At 46.2% G+C, this 23,348-nt stretch overlaps 1 protein-coding gene across 1 annotated transcript in view; it reads left to right on the top strand.

Moving 5' to 3' along the window:
- Positions 1–23,348, top strand: part of LOC149461922 (uncharacterized) — a 117,456-nt gene that overhangs the window by 11,324 nt on the left and 82,784 nt on the right. Inside the window, exons 2-4 of the mRNA XM_089677752.1 lie at positions 3,088–4,351; positions 14,172–14,365; positions 14,451–14,586. Coding sequence (XP_089533878.1) covers positions 3,088–4,351; positions 14,172–14,365; positions 14,451–14,586 — 1,594 coding nt within the window. The remainder of the gene's footprint in view (positions 1–3,087; positions 4,352–14,171; positions 14,366–14,450; positions 14,587–23,348) is intronic.

The raw sequence follows: 23,348 nt of genomic DNA, 5'->3' as shown, positions 1-23,348 counted from the left end.
ACAGTGACATCGCCAACAGTGACATCACCAACAGTGACCTCGCCAACAGTGACATCGCCAACAGTGACATCGCCAACAGTGACCTCGCCAACAGTGACATCCCCAACAGTGACATCGCCAACAGTGACATCACCAACAGTGACATCGCCAACAGTGACATCGCCAACAGTGACATCGCCAACAGTGACATCATCAACAGTGACATCGCCAACAGTGACATCGCCAACAGTGACATCGCCAACAGTGACATCGCCAACAGTGTCATCGCCAACAGTGACATCGCCAACAGTGACATCGCCAACAGTGACATCACCAACAGTGACATCGCCAACAGTGACCTCGCCAACAGTGACCTCGCCAACAGTGACATCACCAAGAACTGGACGTCCCTCCAAATTGGATGAAAAGATGAGAAGAACACAGGTCTGGGAGGCGGCCAAGAGGCCTACAGCAACATGAAAGGAGCTGCAGGAATATGTGGCAAGTCCTGGCTGTGTGGTCCATGTGACAACAATCTCCGTGTTCTTCATATGTCTGGTCTATGGGGTAGAGTGGAAGATGGAAGCCCTTTCTTAGGAAGAAAACCATCCAAGCCCGGCTACATTCTACAAAAACACATCTGAAGTCTCCCAGAAGCATGTGGGGAGATGTGTTCTGGTCTGATGAAACCAAGGTTGAACTTTTTGGCCATAATTCCAAAAGATATGTTTGGCACAAAAACAACACTGCACATCACCAGAAGAACACCATACCCACTGTGAAGCATGGTGGTGGCAGCATCATGCTTTGGGGCTGTTTTTCTTCAGCTGGAACTGGGGCCTTAGCCAAGGTAGAGGGAATTATGAACAGGTCCAAATACCAGTCAATATCGGCACAAAACCTTCCGGCTTCTGCTAGAAAGCTGAACAAAGAGGAGCTTCACCTTTCAGCATGACGACCACCCAAAGCATCCATCCAAATCCACAAAGGAATGGCTTCACCAGAAGAAGATGGAAGATTTGGAATGGCCCAGCCAGAGCCCAGACCTGAATCCGATGGACAATCTGTGGGGTGATCTGAAGAGGGCTGTGCGCAGGAGATGACACGCAATCTGACAGATTTGGAGTGTTTTTGCAAGGAAGAGCGGGCAAATATTGCCAAGTCAGGATGTGCCGTGCTGATAGACTCCTCCCCAAAACGACTGAGTGCTGGAATCACATCAAAAGGGGCTTCAACAAAGGATTAGTGTAAGGATGTGTACACTTATGCAACCAGACTAATTTCATTTTTTATTCTTAATTCCCCCTAAACGATTTCAGTTTGTTCAACTGAGTTGTACAGTTTATAGGTCACATTAAAGGTGGAAAAAGTTCTGAAATTATTTATCTTTATCTAATTTTTTTTACATCACAGAAACCCGACATTTTCACAGGAGTGTGCAGATGTTTTATATCCACTGTATGTTGTACATTACATCCTCCTGACCCCTGCTCTATATACTCCATGTTGTACATTACATACTCCTGACCCCTGCACTATATACTCTATGTTGTACATTACATACTCCTGACCCCTGCACTATATACTCTATGTTGTACATTACATACTCCTGACCCCTGCACTATATACTCTATGTTGTACATTATATACTCCTGATCCCTGCACTATATACTCTATGTTGTACATTACATACTCCTGACCCCTGCACTATATACTCTATGTTGTATATTACATACTCCTGACCCCTGCACTATATACTCTATGTTGTACATTACATACTCCTGACCCCTGCACTATATACTCTATGTTGTACATTACATACTCCTGACCCCTGCACTATATACTCTATGTTGTACATTATATACTCCTGATCCCTGCACTATATACTCTATGTTGTACATTACATACTCCTGACCCCTGCACTATATACTCTATGTTGTACATTACATACTCCTGACCCCTGCACTATATACTCTATGTTGTATATTACATACTCCTGACCCCTGCACTTTACACTCTAGTTTGTACATTACATACTCCTGTCCCCTGCACTATATACTCTATGTTGTACATTACATACTCCTGACCCCTGCACTATATACTCTTATGTTGTACATTACATACTCCTGACCCCTGCACTATATACTCTATGTTGTACATTACATACCCCTGACCCCTGCACTATATACTCTATGTTGTACATTCCATACTCCTGACCCCTGCACTATATACTCTATGTTGTACATTCCATACTCCTGACCCCTGCTTTATATATTCTGTTGTACATTACCTCCTCCTGACCCCTGCACTATATACTCTATGTTGTACATTCCATACTCCTGACCCCTGCACTATATACTCTGTGTTGTACATTACATACTCCTGACCCCTGCACTATATACTCTATGTTGTACATTACATACTCCTGACCCCTGCACTATATACTCTATGTTGTACATTACATATTCCTGACTTTTGCTCTCCCCCCTCCCCCCACTGCTATATATACACATAATATGGATTCTCTTTTGTTACCCCCATTTCCTCCCAGCTGGACATTTTATATCGGATGATGTGATTGGAGCACAGACTTTTACATGGTGATAATAATGTGATAACATCCTCCAACTTTGGACCCTTAAACAGAAAGTGATAATGAGGGAGGAGTCAATACCCCAATGATGGTGGTCTTCAGGATCAGTCCAGTCTTCATCTTGGTTGTTCTCCCCCCATCCTCACTCTCTGACCTCTGGTGGGGCTCAGCCCCGCTGTTCTTCATGACTAAATCATGGACTAAATAAGGAAGTGCAGTACTTCTTGTGTTGGGAAGATGGCGATGAGTGATAGAGGGGGTGGGGACCCTCGTCCTATAATCCCCTCATCACTGTCCCTCCTATAAAAGACAGTTCTGGTTGTTTCCTCACTCTCTGACTAAGGTCCATGAATAAAGAAATGACCTGGTAGGAGATCAGAGGAGCCATTTCCTAGTTCCCCTAAGGGTGGAATTGTAAGTTCCTCAGAGACCAAGCTGTCTGATGTGGGCGGAGTCCTGGTTTGGGGGAACCAATCAGCTCCTGTCTAGTAATCCTCTTTGTCTTTGTATTTTAGTCCATGGCCGGGAGATGAGGAAAACCTCAGAGGATTGTCTCACTTTGTCTCCAGACTGGAAAGTAGAAGATGAGGACATCACACAGTATAGTCCAGGAGAAAACCCGGCTCCCTCCAATGTCCATCCGGCACCACATAGTGTAGATGGACCATCGGATTCCTCGTATCCTGAGGAACCTCAGACTGTGCGTGACCGGGCCGGCCCTCCAACAGGGAAGAGGTTCTCCTGTACAGAGTGCGCGAAATGTTTCCGTTATAAATCCCATCTTAATGTGCATAAAAGATCTCACACGGGAGAGAAGCCGTATTCCTGTCCTGAGTGCGGGAAATGTTTTTTAGATAAGTCCAGTCTTTCCAAACATCAAAGATCTCACACAGGGGAGAAGCCGTATTCCTGTCCTGAGTGTGGGAAATGTTTTTCAAGGAAGTTCAGTCTTCACACACATCAGAGATCTCACACGGGGGAGAAGCCGTATTCCTGTCCTGAGTGCGGGAAATGTTTTCCAAGTAAGCCCAGTCTTAACACACATCAGAGATCTCACACGGGGGAGAAGCCGTATTCCTGTCCTGAGTGTGGGAAATGTTTTTCACAGAAGTCCTATCTTTACAATCATCAGAGATTGCACATGGGGGAGAAGCCGTATTCATGTTTTGAGTGTGGGAAATGTTTTTCAAGGAAGTCCAATCTTTACATGCATCAGAGATCTCACACAGGGGAGAAGCCAAATTCCTGTCCTGAGTGCGGGAAATGTTTTTCAGATACAGCCAAACTTCATTTACATCAGAGATCACACACGGGGGAGAAGCCATTTTTCTGTCCTGAGTGCGGGAAATGTTTTTCAAAAAAGTACAATCTTCATATACATCAGAGAACTCACACGGGGGAGAAGCCGTATTCCTGTCCTGAGTGCCGGAAATGGTTTTCAGATATGTCCAGTCTTCATAGACACAAGAGATCTCACAGGAGGGAGAAGCTGTATTCCTGTCCTGAGTGCGGGAAATGTTTTTCACAGAAGACTGATCTTCGCAGTCATCAGAGATTTCACACAGGGGAGAAGCTGTATTCCTGTCCAGAGTGCGAGAAATGTTTTTTATACAAGGTCAGGCTTCACACACATCAGAGATCTCACACTGGGGAGAAGCCGTATTCCTGTCCTGAATGCGGGAAATGTTTTTCACAGAAGTCCCATCTTGCAGACATCAGAGATCTCACACAGGGGAGAAGCCACTTTCCTGTCCTGAGTGAGGGAAATGTTCCTCACTGAAGTCCTTTCTTCTTGTACATCATGGATCCCACACAACCCTGGAGGTGTATTAGTGCCTTGAGTGCGGGAAATGTCTTCTAGATGAATGTTGCTGGACATCCCAGCTCTCATGTGGGGAAGAAGCACACCCTGATATACACCTCAGATATACTCCATGGCTGATCTTCATCATGGAAGAAACAGTTCATAAGGAGATCAGAGGTCCCCAAAGACATGGATGAAGTGTGGGACCGGGTTGGCTATTGATGGCAGGAGAAGAATAAAAATGGAGTCCTGATATAGAGCACTGGGCTGACTTTTCATTGGGGTGTAGCCTACAGTGAAGGAAATGCGTAATTGCTCCCCCCTGATGGTGAATGTTCGCCCCTCACACAGAAATGATCGGTCTAACAATGGAATGTTCGGTGTAACACTGAGAGACAGAATACAACAACAAATTCAGCAGAAATGCGTCTAACAAATGATGACTGATCTGCATGTTCATGAGGGAAAGAAGGATTTGATCCCCTATCATTCAGCAGGATTTCTGGCTCCCAGGTGTCTCTCATACAGGTAACAAGCTGAGATTAGAAGCAGTCTCTTAAAGGGAGTGCTGCTAATCTCATTGTGTTACCTGTATAAAAGACACCTGTCCACAGGAGCAATCAAACCATCAGATTCCAAACTCTCCACCATGGCAAAGACCAAAGAGCTGTCCAAGGATGTCAGGGACAAGATTGTAGACCTACACAAGGCTGGACTGGGCTACCAAACTATGGCCAAGCAGCTTGGTGAGAAGGTGACAACAGTTGGTGCAATCATTCACAAATGGAAGAAACACAAAACAAGTGTCAGTCTCCCTAGGTCTGGTGCACCATGCAAGATCTCACCTCGTGGAGTGTCAATGATCATGAGAACAGTGAGGAATCATCCCAGAACTGCACGTGAGGATCTTGTCAATGATCTCCAGGCAGCTGGGACCACATTCACCAAGAAAACAATTGGTAACACACTACGCCAAGGACTGAAATCCTGCAGTGCCCGCAAGGTCCCTCTGCTCAAGAAAGCACATGTCCAGCCCGTCTGAAGTCTGCCACTGAACATCTGAATGATGCAGAGGAGGACTGGTGGGAAGTGTTGTGGTCAGAGGAGACCAAAATCCAGCTCTTTGTCATCAACTCGACTCGCCGTGTTTGGAGGAGGAGGAATGCTGCCTATGACCCCAAGAACACCATCCCAACTGTGAAACATGGTGGTGAAAACATTCTGCTTTGGGGGTGTTTTTCTGCTAACGGGACAGAACAACTGCACCGCATCAAAGGGACGATGGACGGGGCAATGTACCATCAAATCTTGGGTGAGAACCTTCTTCCCTCAGCCAGGGCATTGAAAATGGGTGGTGGATGGGTGTTCCAGCATGACAATGACCCAAAACACATGGCCAAGGCAACAAAGGAGCGGCTCAAGAAGAAGCACATTAAGGTCCTGGAGTGGCCTAGCCAGTCTCCACACCTTCATCCGATTGAAAATCTGTGGAGGGAGCTGGAATTTTGAGTTGCCAAATGTCAGCCACCAAACCTTAATGACTTGGAGAGGATCTGCCAAGAGGAGTGGGCCAAAATCCCTCCTGAGATGTGTGCGAACCTGGGGGCCAACTCCCGGAAACATATGACCTGATTGCCAACAAGGGATTGGCCACCAAGTACTAAGTCATGTTTTGTGAAGGGGATCAAATCCTTCTTTCCCTCATGAACAGGCAGATCAGTCATCATTTGTTAGACGCATTTCTGCTGAATTTGTTGTTGTATTCTGTCTCTCAGTGTTACACCGAACATTCCATTGTTAGACCGATCATTTCTGTGTGAGGGGCGAACATTCCATTGTTAGACCGATCATTTCTGTGTGAGGGGCGAACATTCAACATTAGCCTGGGAGCAAATACACATTTCCTTCACTGTATATGCTAGAGATGGTCTGCATATAAATGGAAGGGGGTCTGCTGTGCTGGGGGAGGGGTTTATGGGAAGGCTGGAGGAGTATATAAACTAGGATGGAGGGGGGAGGGAGAATTCAGTTTTAACGGGGTAGACAGATCAGACAGGTCAGTACTTGTTGGTGTTACAACCAGTGGAATTGGTACCATTTGTATGAAAATAAAAAATGCTCAAAATCCGTGTGAACAAGGTGTCAGTGAGTGAAGTGTCGGTGAATGTACAAAGGTGTAAGTGAATGGACAAGGTGTAAGTGAATGGACAAGGTGTCGGTGAGTGAACAAGGCGTCGGTGAATGAACAAGGCGTCAGTGAATGAAGGAGGTGTCAGTGAATGGACAAGGTGTCAGTGAATGAAGGAGGTGTCGGTGAATGTACAAGGTGTAAGTGAATGGACAAGGTGTCAGTGAATGAACAAGGTGTCGGTGAATGAACAAGGTGTCAGAGAATGAAAGTGTTTGTTCCCCAATGCCAGAAGTGTGCCCAGCACAATAGGTGAGTAAGAAGGTTTGGTGCATGAAGAGAACTAGGATTGAATTGGTATTGCTGAATCTTGGCTTCATTCCTCACATGACTGGGCCATTCATATTCCTGGCTAGGTTCTCTTTCGGAGAGACGGGGGAAATAGGAAAGGGGGTGGAGTCTGTCTCTATGTGAGAAGTGATCTCAGAGCGAGTGTGAAAGAGGACCTAGTTGATGGAGAGTGTGATGAGGCTGAAGGATTACGGGTGGAACTGCACATGGGGGGCGGTACTACAAAGGTCATCATTGGAGTTTGTTATAGGCCTCCCAGTGTTAATGAGGAGGTGGAGACTCAGCTCCTCCCACAGATGGAAAGGGCTGGGACAGTGATAATAATGGGGGGTGGTAACAACCCGGAAAGTGACTGGAGTAATGGTACTGCGGGTGTAAACACAAAACAACCCCTCCTGCCCTCTATGGCCCAGAACAAGGGTGGATAGATGGACCCGGAACTTGAAGAACTTCCCCACCAAAGCATCAAAGGTTGTGCGGCTCTAAACAAGGCTGGGGAAGCCCCACCAATACTGAAAAGCGAAACAAAAAGCACACCAACCTTGTGCATTACCTCAGTAAAATGTGATTTTATTGGATGTGAAAATATCCTCACAAACAGAGAAGTATAACAAGCGTGTAAAGTCCTTGATGAGACTTGACCAATCAGAGACCAGCGCGAGTCTAAACACGAGGGAAGTTTCTCAGAGTCAGGCTGACGCGTTTCGAGTCCCTTCTTCATCAGAGCTGACTTGGCAATGACAATCCTCTTCTATATATACCCTGGGACAGAGGTTGGACCCTCCCACTTGGGTTGGGCAGTCCCGGGAAAGGAGGCGGGACAAAGGTGACATCACAACATGCTCACACAAGCAACAATACATTACACATCAGGAGGTATAGTAAGAGACATTAGAAACATTCACCGGCATTAAAGCTGTAAGAAACGCAGGGCAGTGTAATATATACATGAGGAGGTCATATAGTCTGTGTATATATATATATCCCCATATAATAAATAATGACATATTGGGAATGCTGCATTGGGGTTCATGGGGATAATATTGTTGGATCAGCACAATGTATAAAAAGGAAAAATGAATGAACTGAATACATAATTCCTTTGGATAAAGCCTGCTGGTTCCTCAATTGTTGGCTTCTTTCCATGGAGATAGATGTGAACACAAAGTAGGTATACACATACATTTCAATGGCAGCCAGAATGTCCTTGCTTTGTGTGGGCTGTCAGTGGGGTCATTGGGCAGATCTTTGTCTTTAGATGTATGGAGTATTCATGAGTAGTGTTACTATACTGGCAGCAGAGGGAGATCAAGTGCTGCCATTGCCAAATATAGCTTCTGGAGGTGAATTGGAATGCACGCCAAAAGGTGCGTGGCTGTGGGGGCGCATGTGCAATGAGGCGATGGCACGCTGGAGTAGTCATGGAGATGGGCCTCCGACGGGCTATCGCACATGCGCAGTGAGGCGGCGGCAGGCTGGAGTAGTCATGGAGATGGGCCTCCGACGGGCTATCGCACATGCGCAGTGAGCCGATGGCAGGCTGGAGTAGTCATGGCGATGGGCCTCCGACGGGCTATCGCACATGCGCAGTGAGGCGACGGCATGCTGGAGTAGTCATGGAGATGGGCCTCCGACGGGCTATCGCACATCCGCAGTGAGGCGACAGCATGCTGGAGTAGTCATGGAGATGGGCCTCCGATGGGCTATCGCACATGCACGCCAAAGTCAGCTTATCATTTACCTAGTGGAGTGCACTCCGGACATCCCGGAAGGACGGCTGTGAGATGTTTTCCAGCCGTGACTGTAAAGTTGGACCTCTACCTACAACTCTTGGGACAATTAGCCTGCATGTGACCTCGCTGTCTCCATCTACAGCATCAAGTCTGGGGTGCTCTTCCTTTATGTGTCCACCTGTTTTCCAAACCAAGAGGTCCTCCCCTAAATCTTGGGGTGTTGGTGGGATTGACCTGAGCCTTTACATAGTTAATAGGGTAGATCCGTGATGAATTTGCATCTTGCATCACGCCTGTCCCAGACTTGTGTTCTACTCCTAGAGCTCTGGGTCACACTCCTTAGAAACAGACTATTAAATTCTCACAGGTCATTCCCTTGGAGAATGTCAAAAGAAAGTCCTGCCATTACCCCAACAGAAGTAATTCCCTGTAGAATTCACCTCACAGGGATCAATGATGGTCAGGAAAGCGCCTGTATCACAGAAACCAACGACTTTTTGTACATCTATGCAGAGCTCCTGTAACTGCTGCTGCCTTATCTTGGGGTAAGTGGCTGGACTCCATAAACTAGAAGGGCACCAGTTGTTGTTGGAAGCATCAATTCACTTTAAGATGGTGAAAGGCTCTTTCCTTCTGGCACCAGAAATACACTGGGATCAGGGCAGGTGTTTTGATTCTGGGGAGGGTGAAGTTCCTTGGGCATCTAGCCTGGAGATGCCTGGGTTATCCACATCTGTAGCATGGGTGGTCCAAGGGTGACCAGAGGGCTGGGATTCGAGTGGAATTTCTTCAGAAGCTTGGTACATATCCACATAGTGCACCAGCTTGGGAGAGGTGGACCTGAGAGTCTTTTTCTAACAGGGCAGCTGGCCTGGCAGTGACCGGTTTGTCCGCAGCCAGAGTCTCTCTGTAGAGATAATGTTAGTGGATCAAATTATCCTCCCAGCACTTCAAGTGTGTCCCTAAGCCAACCGCTTCCATACCCCAAAGTGATGTCCTGCTGGAAAGAGCATTAATAACCATGTGGCCCTCAGATGAAAAGCCATCCCATGGATACTTTTGTAGTTTTGCTGCTGAACTGGGACATGTACCTTGCAGAGGCATGTTGAGGCCTCTTGCTGGTACATGTTTGGAAGGGGCAGGGGTTGTAGCGGAGGGAAGAAATATATATTTTTTTGTGTGTTGTTTGTTGAAGCACAGACAGCATTGTGTCCTGTAGCTGGATAAAGCCAGATGGGCCAGCAGCAGGTTTGGATGCTTAAGGCTTGGCTGAACTCAAAGGACAATATAATAACCCTATGCTGGCAGAAAGGGTCAGACGTTTCTGAGATTACTTCTGTGATGGACACACAGGACTGAGGGCTGCATGTCTTCCTAGAAAGAGGTTACCTGGTGCACAGAATTGCTGAGACAGATAGCTTCCTGGACACTGGGACTCTGCTCTACTCTCTGATCTTCTGACAGCGTCTGTCTGTGTGGCCCAGATGCTGGGGCCAGGACACACAGCCTTCTGAGGACCCATGATGTGCATATGAAGAACCTCTGCCCACCAGACCTCCTGTTCCCTGCCAAGCTGCCTGGACTTCTGTTGACTGGTGAGTCCCTGAACCTATGTTGTGTCTATTGCTGCTCATCCCTCATAGTGCCTGGACTCTGGACTAAGTGGCTGCTGGATCCGATTGCTGCAGTTTGCCAGTCTATACCCTTGATGTGCCATACCATGCTGCCCTGGTCTCTGCCCTGTGCTTGAATCACCCCACTTTTCTGTCCAGTTCCCTATACTGTGCTGACTTAGCCCCTTGTCTGTCCAGATCTCTGTCCTGTGCTGGACTCAACCACATGTCTGCCCAGATCCCAGCCCTGTGCTGGACTAAACCACTTGTCTGCCCAGATCCCTGCCCTGTGCTGGACTAAACCACTTGTCTGCCCAGATCCCTGCCCTGTGCTGGACTCAACAACTTGCCTGCCCAGATCCCTGCCCTGTGCTGGACTCAACCACATGTCTGCCCAGATCCCTGCCCTGTGCTGGACTCAACCACTTGTCTGCCCAGATCCCTGCCCTGTGCTGGACTAAACCACTTGTCTGTCCAGATCCATGCCCTGTGCTGGACTCAACCACTTGTCTGCCCAGATCCCTGCCCTGTGCTGGACTCAACCACATGTCTGTCCAGATCCCTGCCCTGTGCTGGACTCAACCACTTGTCTGCCCAGATCCCTGCCCTGTGCTGGACTCAACCACATGTCTGCCCAGATCCCTGCCCTGTGCTGGACTCAACCACTTGTCTGCCCAGATCCCTGCCCTGTGCTGGACTCAACCACTTGTCTGCCCAGATCCCTGCCCTGTGCTGGACTAAACCACTTGTCTGCCCAGATCCCTGCCCTGTGCTGGACTCAACCACATGTCTGCCCAGATCCCTGCCCTGTGCTGGACTCAACCACTTGTCTGCCCAGATCCCTGCCCTGTGCTGGACTCAACCACTTGTCTGCCCAGATCCCTGCCCTGTGCTGGACTCAACCACATGTCTGCCCAGATCCCTGCCCTGTGCTGGACTCAACCACTTGTCTGCCCAGATCCCTGCCATGTGCTGGACTCAACCACTTGTCTGCCCAGATCCCTGCCCTGTGCTGGACTCAACCACATGTCTGCCCAGATCCCTGCCCTGTGCTGGACTCAACCACTTGTCTGCCCAGATCCCTGCCCTGTGCTGGACTCAACCACTTGTCTGCCCGGATCCCTGCTGTATCAGCTGGATTTGACCCTTGCTACATCCTACCCTGGTCCGCCTAGATCCCTGCCTAGTGTGCTGGACTTAACCACTGCTACGCTGTATTCACCCTGTGGGCTGGGTACATTCCCCTTGCCATACCGTCCGGTGGCCTGGTGTACTGGTTCTCCATTTTGCTTGGCCATCCTACATGGACTATCTATGTGGTATTACATTGCTACCTGGTGGACTATTTTGTTGTGCTGTGTCTTGTTATCCATACTGTGCCCTCACATTCCCCAATATACCCCCATATGTTGGGTTTTGTGTGATCTGCCCTGTGTGCTCTCTCTCTGCACTTCTAGTGTATCACTAGTGATGGGCTGAACACCCCCCGATTCAGTTCATGGTAGAACATTCGAACAGACCAAACGTTTGCCGCCAACATCGAACCTATGGGACTCAAACTTGAAAATTCAAAAGTGCCCATTTAGAAGGATTATATGCTAGGTGTCAGCAATAAAAGTGGTATGGGGACTCGGGTGCTGCCCTGATGGGCATGAATCAGTGGAAAATAAATTCTAATAGTACAGTTTTTAAAGGGGCAGTTATTTTTCATTGCTTAAAGCAGTGCTTCTCAATTATTTTCTGTCATGCCCCCCCTAGGAAGAAGAAAACATTTTGCGCCCCCCCGCGCGACTGTAAATAGTATCATTTGTCTATAAAATTGTTATAAGTAGGAATAGTGCCCCATCATTGGTGTCAGTGGGAGGAATAGTGCCCCATCATTAGTGTCAGTGGGAGGAATAGTGCCCCATCATTGGTGTCAGTGGGAGGAATAGTGCCCCATCATTAGTATCAGTGGGAGGAATAGTGCCCCATCATTGGTGTCAGTGGGAGGAATAATGCCCCATCATTGGTGTCAGTGGGAGGAATAGTGCCCCATCATTGGTGTCAGTGGGAGGAATAGTGCCCCATCATTGGTATCAGTGGGAGGAATAGTGCCCCATCATTGGTGTCAGTGGGAGGAATAGTGCCCCATCATTGGTGTCAGTGGGAGGAATAGTGCCCCATCATTGGTGTCAGTGGAATAGTGCCCCATCATTGGTGTCAGTGGGAGGAATAGTGCCCCATCATTGGTGTCAGTGGGAGGAATAATGCCCCATCATTAGTATCAGTGGGAGGAATAGTGCCCCATCGTTGGTGTCAGTGGGAGGAATAGTGCCCCATCATTGGTGTCAGTGGGAGGAATAATGCCCCATCATTAGTATCAGTGGGAGGAATAGTGCCCCATCGTTGGTGTCAGTGGGAGGAATAATGCCCCATCATTAGTATCAGTGACACCAATGATGCGGCACTATTCCTCCCACTGACACCAATGACACTTGCTGACCCCTGTTGCAGTATGGTGCTGCTGCAGCCAGCATATGTGGTTGCAGCAGCACCTCTGCACTGCACACTTACCGGCTTTTCCCTCACTCGATTTTCGCGGGTCCGCTCAGCTCCGCCTCCTCGCCCATGATTGGCCGCCTGTGTACCTTTCCTGAGCTACAGTTCTGGCGGCCAATCACCGGTGAGGAGGCGGAGCCGAGCGGCAGGAGTGAGGGAGTGGCCGGAGTGACGGAAGGAGCAGCGCTTCCTGGATGGATCATCGTGGGAGCCAGGTAAGAGACAGCAGCCCTCTGCCCACCCCTGTACGCACCCCCCTTGATGGAGCCTCGCGCCCCCCCTGGGGGGCGCGCCCCACTATTTGAGAAGCACTGGCTTAAAGTAAAAAAAAAAAAATATTCATTTAAATATCATGCCTGGGGGTCCCTTAAACTACCTGCAAAGTTGCACATCTGTACAATGTATAGAACCTGCTGCAGCAGGACTGACACCATAACCCTTCAGAGTTATTCTTGACAAGTGCAGGATTGGACCCGGCTCTAAAAATTCAAATTATATGTAATGCATCTCTCATATAGGTGTAGAACAATGTGGCCTTCAGTGTTGATGGTGCCTGAACACTGTGTCCCCTCACAGTTACTATTGCTGGGTGCAGTCATGGGCCCTGCAGTTGAGAACTGTTAAAAATTATAGAAAAATTATCCAGGATTGATTCATGTTGATAAATGTCAGCTGGTCAGCGGAGTCTGTGGACAGACGCACTCTTTTATCCATCACAAAACCTCCAGCAGCACTGAATGTCTGTTCGGAAAGCACGCTGGGTGCAGGACAGGCCAGTAGCTTGATGGCATATTGAGCAAGTTCTGGCCAGTGATCCATCCTCAAGACCCAGTAACCCAGTGGATGCTCAGTTGGAAAGGTCTCCAAGTCTGTTCTTGCCCCTAGATAATCCTGCACCATATGATGCAGACCCTGCCGATGGGTGCTTAAACCTAACAGCCCTGGGTGCTGAGGACTAAAGAACTGTTTAATCGGTCAGCTGGCCGCCTTCTCCACCGCTCTTCCTTTGACAGAATGAAGCCTCAGAAACACGTTGTCCAGGAAATGGTGACCTCCCAGTGTCTGGAAAGGTGTTACACAATTTCAAGGTGTCCTCAGGATGTTTCATCCTCTGCTCCCTCTGGGAAGACTGGATGAGCTCTGCACCTTGACCCTTGTAACGTGGATCAAGAAGGGTTGCCAACCAGTAAAGATCTCGCAGACACTTTGAGGAAATCTTGAAAATGAAAGATGTACACACAGTGCGCTGGTTATGCAGCAAAGTTGAGGCCTTGTGTGCTTTTCTGCAACACTGGAAGACAGTAGGGAGCCATTCTGAGCAGATATCATCTGAGGGATCGTGTGAATCTGCTAAAGTTAAAGGCATCCTGAAAGACCTGAAACAGATGACGTTTGTGAAACTTTTGCATTTCCTGTTCGATTTTTCTAGCAAGCTGAAACCTTTGTCAGAGAGTCTTCAGAACAAGGAATTTATGATCTGTCAGGTAAAAAACAAACTAGAACAAGCAGTTAAAACTCTTCAGGATCTTTCTGATGGGAAAGGAAAAAATGAACTTGAATTTCTTAGTAAGTTTACAGAAGATGGAAAACGACATGGACTGCAGCTGACCAACCTTCAAGCTGGTGACAGAATTTCAGTCTATACGCCAATCTGTATTGGCCAAAGCAGAAAGAGATTTCATTTTGAGGCTTTCCTCGTTCTCCTCAGATATTGTACAATCTGTCCATATATTGAACAGCGTGTCTTGGCCAGACAAAGCTCACATCCCCAACTTTGGATGGACTGAGTGGCACAGAATTGCAAAACATGTTTTTGATAATCAGTTTGAAGACAAAATTGAGCTGTTAGAAGCAGAATGGGCTGACCTCAAACTCTCCATTCAAAATGGACTCTTTTAATGAGACTCTGAAAAGACTGAATCAGCAGAAAGAAAGATTCAGCAGCATACTCCCTCTGTTCAATTTCTGTGCCGTACTTCCCCCAACAACCGCCTCATGTGAACGTGGCTATAGCTACCAAATCAGAATAAAGACGGTCTATCGTTCATCACTGACACGGGAGACTTTGGATGATCTTCTGATGATTGCTGTTAATGGACCACCACTAAAAGATTACAATCCACACACAGCCATTGAAGTGGTATTTTGTATCAGAAAGGGGACGTTACACAAGTCTTGGTCCTGCTGTACAATGAAAACCATAGCAAATCTTGATGTGAAACTGGCTTCCTACTGCTTTTTGGCATCCAAAAAATCATTTTTTGGTGTTTTATTTTCTTAATTCAATAGAATGCAATTCACACACAGCCATTGAAGTGGTATTTTGCATCAGAAAAAGAATATTACACAAGTCTTGGTCCTGCTGTACAACGAAAACCATAGCAAATCTTGATGTGAAACTGGCTTCCTACTGCTTTTTGGCATCCCAAAAAAATCATTTTTTGGTGTTTTTTTTTCTTAATTGAATAGAATGCAATCCGCACACAGCCATTGAAGTGGTATTTTGCATCAGAAAAAGGGTATTACACAAGTCTTGGTCCTGCTGTACAACGAAAACCATAGAAAATCTTGATGTGAAACTGGCTTCCTACTGCTTTTTGGCATCCCCAAAAAATCTTTTTTTGGTGTGTTTTTTCTTCATGAAATAGATTGCAATCCGCACACAGCCATTAAAGTGGTATTTTGCATCAGAAAAAGGGTATTACACAAGTCTTGGTCCTGCTGTACAACACAAACCATGGCTGCTCTATGTTACAATGGTTACTATTGTTATGCCATGTTTTTTGGCATCTAAATAAGCACTTCTTTGTTTTTTCTTAATGCACTACTTCTCTAAGCTCTCTTTTAATAAGATGCTGGAGATAAAAAATGCAAAATGTTTACTATTGTTATTTATGTTTTTTGGCCATCAAAAGAGGCACTTTTTTCTTTTTTCTTAATGCCGCACTTCTCTAAGGTCTCTGCTGGAGATAAAAAATACAACATGTTTACAGTAATTATTATTCCATGTTTTTTGGCATCAAAATAAGCACTTTTTCTTATGTTATACTTCTATAAACTAAACTTACATCCTTTAAAAGAGACTTTACTGCAGTTACTAAAGATGCAGGAGATAAACAAAACAAATACAAAATGTTCACTGCAGGTTTAAAGCTGTAAAACTTGATATTTTGATTGCACCCGATTGCTATTAAGCTATTGCTGTGATGTTTAAATTGACATAATAAAGTTATAATTGCAGTTTTTTATATTTTGGACTCTTTATTCTAAAGAAAAATGTAATTTCATAAGCTTTAAAGGGGTGTGGTTGGGGGCAGGGCTAGGGACAGGGTTGGGGGATGGGATGGGGTTGGAGGTGGACCTGGGCAAGGTTGGGTGGGGCAACTGGTGGAGAGTAAGGATTGTGCCTGGCTAGTAGGTCTAGACTCAAAATGGTTTATCCAGATGTATACAGTATATATATGACAAGGTAGACTACTTCATGTAACATTACATCTTCATCTCAGATTGTAAGCGGATTGGATTGGCCTGTGTATGGGATTCCAGATCAAGTCATGGCAAGGTACACGTTGAGCGTTGAATATCTGGGTGTAGAGAGATCACGGGGGGGATTTGTATATCTGTTGTCACATGTTGCTGAGTTACTGATTTCTTACACGACATTTCCAGACAGTTGGATGTAATTCATTAATATTTGGCAGTAATTGCTGGCTTGTATTTCTCCCCATTATTGTGGATTAGATCATTGTACTGTTATCTTGTATTGTTTATTATTTATCATCACCTATTATATTTCATCCCCATTTTGTACTGATTTATATTATTAATAAATATATATTTTTGCACATTATTGCTTTTTATTTCGTCTTCCAATTATCACAAATACAGAACTGGGATGTCGGTTACTTTGTGAGAATTAGTAGGGAATCTCCTTCATTCCAGATCCCGCCTGTTTCCATGAATTGTATACGGATTATTTCCTCACAGATAAAGTTCTGACAATTTGTACCGTTCTGGTGTTTTTGATCCTCAGAAATGAGATCTGCCGTCATCAGACATGATGGATTTTCAGACATCTCTCCCATAGTTTGTAGACTCTATAACTCTCCTACACACTGAATCATAGACACTGATTGGGGTTATTGTACCCAAGAAATGGCGCAGAATACACCTTTGTCTACATTTATAAGGAAAGACGATTTATTTGTAAAAACAAGAAACAAGCAAAAATGGTAAAAAGTGGTGTTTAAATACCACCAAAATAAATATCAATTTGTGTGAAAAAAAATTACAAAATTATAATTTGGGTACAATGTTGCATGACTGTGTAACTGTCATTCAAAGTGTGAGAGCGCTGATAGTTACCAGTCAGCCTGGGCAGGAAGGGGGTGGAAGTGTCCGGTATACAGGAGGTAGAAATATTTATTTAAACAGACCTCTAAGTGTTTGTAAAATCTCCCACCACAAAATGTACTCAGCCAATCACAGGGCAGGACTCCATTTTTATTCTTCTCCTGCCATCAATGGCCAACCTGGTCCCACACTTCATCCATGTCTTTGGGGACCTCTGATCTCCTTATCAACTGTTCCTTCCATGATGAAGATCAGCCATGGAGTATATCTGAGGTGTATATCAGGGTGTGCTTCTTCCCCACATCAGAGCTGGGATGTCCAGCAACATTCATCTAGAAGACATTTCCCGCACTCAAGGCACTAATACACCTCCAGGGTTGTGTGGGACCACTGATGTACAGGAAGACAGGACTTCAGTGAGGAACATTTCCCTCACTCAGGACAGGAAAGTGGCTTCTCCCTGTGTGAGATCGCTGATGTCTGGAAAGATGTGAATTCCGTGAAAAACATTTCCCACACTCAGGACAGGAATATGGCTTCTCCCCTGTGTGAGTTCTTTGATGTCTGTAAAGTCTGGCCTTAACTGAAAAAGATTTCCCACACTCAGGACAGGAATATGGCTTCTCCCCCGTGTGAGATCTCTGATGTCTGTAAAGACTGGACTTCTGTGAAAAACATTTCCCACACTCAGAACAGGTATATGGCTTCTCTCCTTTGTGAGATCTCTGATGTGTGTAAAGATGGGACTTCCGTGAAAAACATTTCCCACACTCAGGACAGGAATATGGCTTCTCTCCTGTGTGACATCTCTGATGTGTGTAAAGATTGGACTTATCAGAAAAAGATTTCCCGCACTCAGGACAGGAAAACGGCTTCTCCCCCGTGTGAGATCTCTGATGTATGGAAAGATGAGACTTGCATGAAAAACATTTCTCGCACTCAGGACAGGAAAACAGCTTCTTCCCTGTGTGAGATATTTTATGTACATTAAGATGGGATTTATAACAGGAACATTTCCCGCACTCAGTACAGGAGAAGCTCTTCCCTATTGGAAGGCCGGCCCGGTCCCGCACAGTCTGAGGTTCTGATGGTCCATCTACACTGGGTGGTGCCGGATGGACATTGGAGGGAGCCGGGTTTTCTCCTGGACTATACTGTGTGATGTCCTCATCTTCTACTTTCCAGTCTGGAGACAAAGTGAGACAATCCTCGGAGGTTTTCCTCATCTCCCGGCCATGGACTAAAATACAAAGACAAAGAGGATTACTAGACAGGAGCTGATTGGTTCCCCCAAACCAGGACTCCGCCCACATCAGGCAGCTTGGTCTCTGAGGAGCTTACAATTCCACCCTCAAGGGAACTAGGAAATGGCTCCTCTGATCTCCTACCAGGTCATTTCTTTATTCATGGACCTTAGTCAGAGAGTGAGGAAACAACCAGAACTGTCTTTTATAGGAGGGACAGTGATGAGGGGATTATAGGACGAGGATCCCCACCCCCTCTATCACTCATCGCCATCTTCCCAACACAAGAAGTACTGCACTTCCTGATTTAGTCTATGATTTAGTCATGAAGAACAGCGGGGCTGAGCCCCACCAGAGGTCAGAGAGTGAGGATGGGGGGAGAACAACCAAGATGAAGACTGGACTGATCCTGAAGACCACCATCATTGGGGTATTGACTCCTCCCTCATTATCACTTTCTGTTTAAGGGTCCAAAGTTGGAGGATGTTATCACATTATTATCACCATGTAAAAGTCTGTGCTCCAATCACATCTTTCGATATGTCCAGCTGGGAGGAAATGGGGGGGAACAGAAGTAAGGCCGATGTAATGTACAACTTATATAGGATGCCTAAGGTTTGAACTATATTATATCAGAATGATGCAACATACAAGAGTATATAGTGCAGGGGACAGGAGTATGTAATGTACAACATAGAGTATATAGTGCAGGGGTCAGGAGTATGTAATGTACAACATAGAGTATATAGTGCAGGGGTCAGGAGTATGTAATGTACAACATAGAGTATATAGTGCAGGGGTCAGGAGTATGTAATTTACAACATAGAGAATATAGTGCAGGGGTCAGGAGTATGTAATGTACAACATAGAGTATATAGTGCAGGGGTCAGGAGGATGTAATGTACAACAGAGTATATAGTGCAGGGGTCAGGAGGATGTAATATACAACAGAGTATATAGTGCAGGGGTCAGGAGTATGTAATGTACAACAGAGTATATAGTGCAGGGGTCAGGAGTATGTAATGTACAACAGAGTATATAGTGCAGGGGTCAGGAGTATGTAATGTACAACATAGAGAATATAGTGCAGGGGTCAGGAGTATGTAATGTACTACATAGAGTATATAGTGCAGGGGTCAGGAGTATGTAATGTACAACATAGAGCATATAGTGCAGGGGTCAGGAGGATGTAATGTACAATATAAATTATATAGTGTAAGAGTCAAAAAGTTAGGAGTGTATTATCCTGTGCCTCTAATTAATGAATAGTGCAGACATATACCATACAATGTGATAAGTTATATACTATTAAAACTAGTTAAAATATATAAATATTAAACATTATTTCCGACATCTATGGAAGTCACAATTAGACACCACTATATACAGAGACAGACAATTTAACTGGGTGGGGTAAGTGGTACAAAAGGTAATAAGTCTGGGGGATGAGCTGATGGAAGAATTAAAAGTTTAGTTGTTAGTTGGAGGTGTGATAGACTTCCCTGAAGAGATGAGTCTACCTATGATATATTACAGACTAAATCCACCTGGAGACCTGATAAAAGTTACATACGTAGTCTTAGGGGTCACTGAGGAAGTCCATGTGTGGGCATTTCTACCTATGATACACTATATTGCCCCAAGTATTGGGCGGCCTGCCATTCCACACACATGACCTTTAATGGCCCCCCAGTCTTAGTCCGTAGGGTTCAATATTGAGTTGGCCCCGCCCTTTGCAGCTATAACAGCTTCTACTCTTCTGAGAAGGCCGTCCACAAGGTTTAGGAGGGTGTCTATGGGAAGGTTGGACCATTCTTCCAGAAGCACATTTGTCAGCTCAGGCACTGATGTCGGGGGAGGAGGCCTGGCTCACAGTCTCCGCTCTAATTCATCCCAAAGATGTTCTATGGGGTTGAGGTCAGGACTCTGTCGAGGCCAGTCAAGTTCCTCCACCCCAAACCGGCTCCTCCATGTCTTTATGGACCTTGCTTCATGCACTGGTGTGCAGTCATGTTTGAACAGGAAGGAGCCATCCCCAAACTCTTCTCACAAAGTTGGGGGCATGAAATTGTCCAAAATGTTGCCTTAAAAGTTCCCTTCACTGGCACTAGGGGGCCAAGCCCAACCCCTAAAAAACAACTCCACACCATAATCCCCCTCCAACAAATTTTACACTTGGCCCAATGCAGTCAGGCAAGTACCGTTCTCCTGGCAACCACCAAACCCAGACACATCCATTGGATTGCCAGACACAGAAGCGTGGTTGGTCCCTCCAGAGAACACATCTCCACTGCTCTAGAGTCCAGTGGCGGCGTGCTTTACACCACGGAATCTGATGCTTTCCATTGCACTTGGTGATGGAAGGTTTGGATGCAGCTGCTCAGCCATGGAAACCCATTCCATGAAGCTCTCTACACACTGTTGTTGGGCTCATGTGAAGGCCACACCAAGTTTGGAGGTCTTTAGCTATTGACTCTGCAGACAGTCGGAGACTTCTGCGCACTGTGTGCTTAAGACCATGCTCTGTCATGTGACGTGGCCTACCACTTGGTGGCTGAATTGCTGTTGTTCCCAGTTGCTTCCACTTTGTTATAACAGTTGAGAGTGGAATATTAAGTAGCCAGGAAATGTCACGGATGGACTTATTGCACAGGTGGACCACGCTTGGAGTCACTGAGCTCCTGAGAGCGACCCATTCTTTCACAAATGTTTGTAGAAGCCGTCTGCATGCCTAGGGGATGATTGTATACACCTGTGTCCATGGAGGGGATTGGAACAGCTGAATCACATGATTGGGAGGGGATTGGAACAGCTGAATCACATGATTGGGAGGGGATTGGAACACCTGAATCACATGATTGGGAGGGCGTAGAAAATACTTTTGGCAATATACTGTAGTATATTTGCATGAAATTTGCACTTTTAGCACTTATTGATAAAGATGTAGGTGCAGCATTTTTTCTTTAGTATATTTATAGTGTAAGGGTCAGGACTCATATTATTGTATTCAGTAATCAGTGGAAGATTAAATGTTTACTGTAGACAAGTTGCAGAGATCCCACACCGCTGCCTCCCATCTCCTGAGACTGCACTCAGTGACTTGGGGCTGAGATACTACAGACATATCCCTCCACCCGGCACAGCCAGCAGACCACAGAGCAAGCAACCCTGGGAGAAATGTTCTGTCAGAGATCCTGTCAGCCCCAGGATAAGGGGTAGAAGACCCAATACACATGTCCCAGGTCAATCCACACCTATTGTGAACACCAACATTTTACTGCCAGCTGAACCCCAGAACCTCCATAAATCCAGTCTAGATACATAAATTGTGTCTGCAGCAGAGAGAAGGAAGATTATCCGAGAGAAATCCAGGAATACAGGACGGGGAACACAGCTCAGGAAAGTGACCAGGGGATTACAGGCTGATATCACCCAGTCCCCGCCCTACTCTGGACCAATCAGTGAGCAGTATGGGTGGAGGAATGGATTTAGTGTTCATGACCCACCTGTGCTGATCTCTGTAGGAGTGTCCTCCTCTATAAATGTCCCCGTTATTCCATCCTCCTCCATAGACTGCTGATCATCCCTCACATACGCCTCTTCTTCTGTGTTACCTTCAGCTTCAGGATCTCTCAGGTTTCCACTCTGAATATATAATAAAAATGACATCAATGGTAACAATGCAGATAATGTACAGATCCTAATGATACTATCAGTGATTGTTCCTCATCTACCTGATGATGGTGAGGGATGGTGTGACCTTCCTGTGTGGAATCCCGGGAATACAGAGGACGGGGACATCTCTCTGGTGGGTTCCCATGACTGGATCCATCTGTAGGAAACACACACACTGACTGAATCCATTGTTTCTATGTGTTTATCAGATGATGGGGGATCTAGGTGGATCCTCCGTACTGCTCTCTCCTTTACAATAAAGTCTCCTCTTACCCGGTGATGTGAGGGGCGGCTGATTGTCCATCATGACGTCCTTGTAGAGATCCTTGTGTCCTTCTAAATACTCCCACTCCTCCATGGAGAAATAGACAGTGACACCCTGACACCTTATAGGAACCTGACACACACAATGATACAGTCACCATCCAGACACATCCCTTGTCTGTTACTGGAGAATGTCCCAGAATTCCCGGCACCGCTCACCTCTCCTGTCAGCAGCTCCATCATCTTCTTGGTGACTTCTAGAATCTTCTGCATGTTGTGTCTCTCAGGGTTTAGGGAGTCACATGGAGGCACTGTGATGGTCATATGATCACCTGACTTCAGAAGAGGAAATCTCTGTATTGAGGAACCAATAGGAATATCATGTTAGAATCCCAGAATCCTCCTCACCTCTCCGGTCAGGTCTGTGTTTTATTAATAGAGATGAGAGTGATGTCATGTGACCTCCCAGAATCCTCCTCACCTCTCCGGTCAGGTCTGTGTTTATTAATAGAGATGAGAGTGATGTCATGTGACCTCCCAGAATCCTCCTCACCTCTCCGGTCAGGTCTGTGTTTTATTAATAGAGATAAGAGTGATGTCATGTGACCTCCCAGAATCCTCCGCACCTCTCCGGTCAGGTCTGTGTTTTATTAATAGAGATAAGAGTGATGTCATGTGACCTCCCAGAATCCTCCTCACCTCTCCGGTCAGCAGGTAGATGATCTCCAGGGTGAGCTTTAGTATCTTCTCAGTCATGTGACTCCGGTCCTCCTCCATCCTCATTGGTGGGGTCATGTGGTTTTCTCTGTAGATGGATAGCGGTGAATTATCTGGACTGTATTGGTTGTATAATATTAGGGGGGGGATATAAGGGGGTAATAGACGGGCTGCTCTCAGTGGGAGATGGAACATGTAGATCGGCTTACTTCGTGTTTGTTGTGTTTCCTGCAAGCCTGTAGAAGCCCCCATAATATTTTTTAAACCACTTGCCTACCGGGCACTTTCACCCCCCTTCCTGCCCAGGCCAGTTTTCAGTACTGTCGCACTTTGAATGACAATTGCGCGGTCAT

This window comes from Staurois parvus, unplaced genomic scaffold, assembly GCF_062004578.1.
Source record: "Staurois parvus isolate SC_StPar_1 unplaced genomic scaffold, SC_StPar_1.0 ptg000191l, whole genome shotgun sequence".
Classification (NCBI taxonomy): Eukaryota; Metazoa; Chordata; class Amphibia; order Anura; family Ranidae; genus Staurois; species Staurois parvus.
Note: the sequence above shows the minus strand (reverse complement) of the source record. Positions and strands in the feature narration are given on the sequence as shown.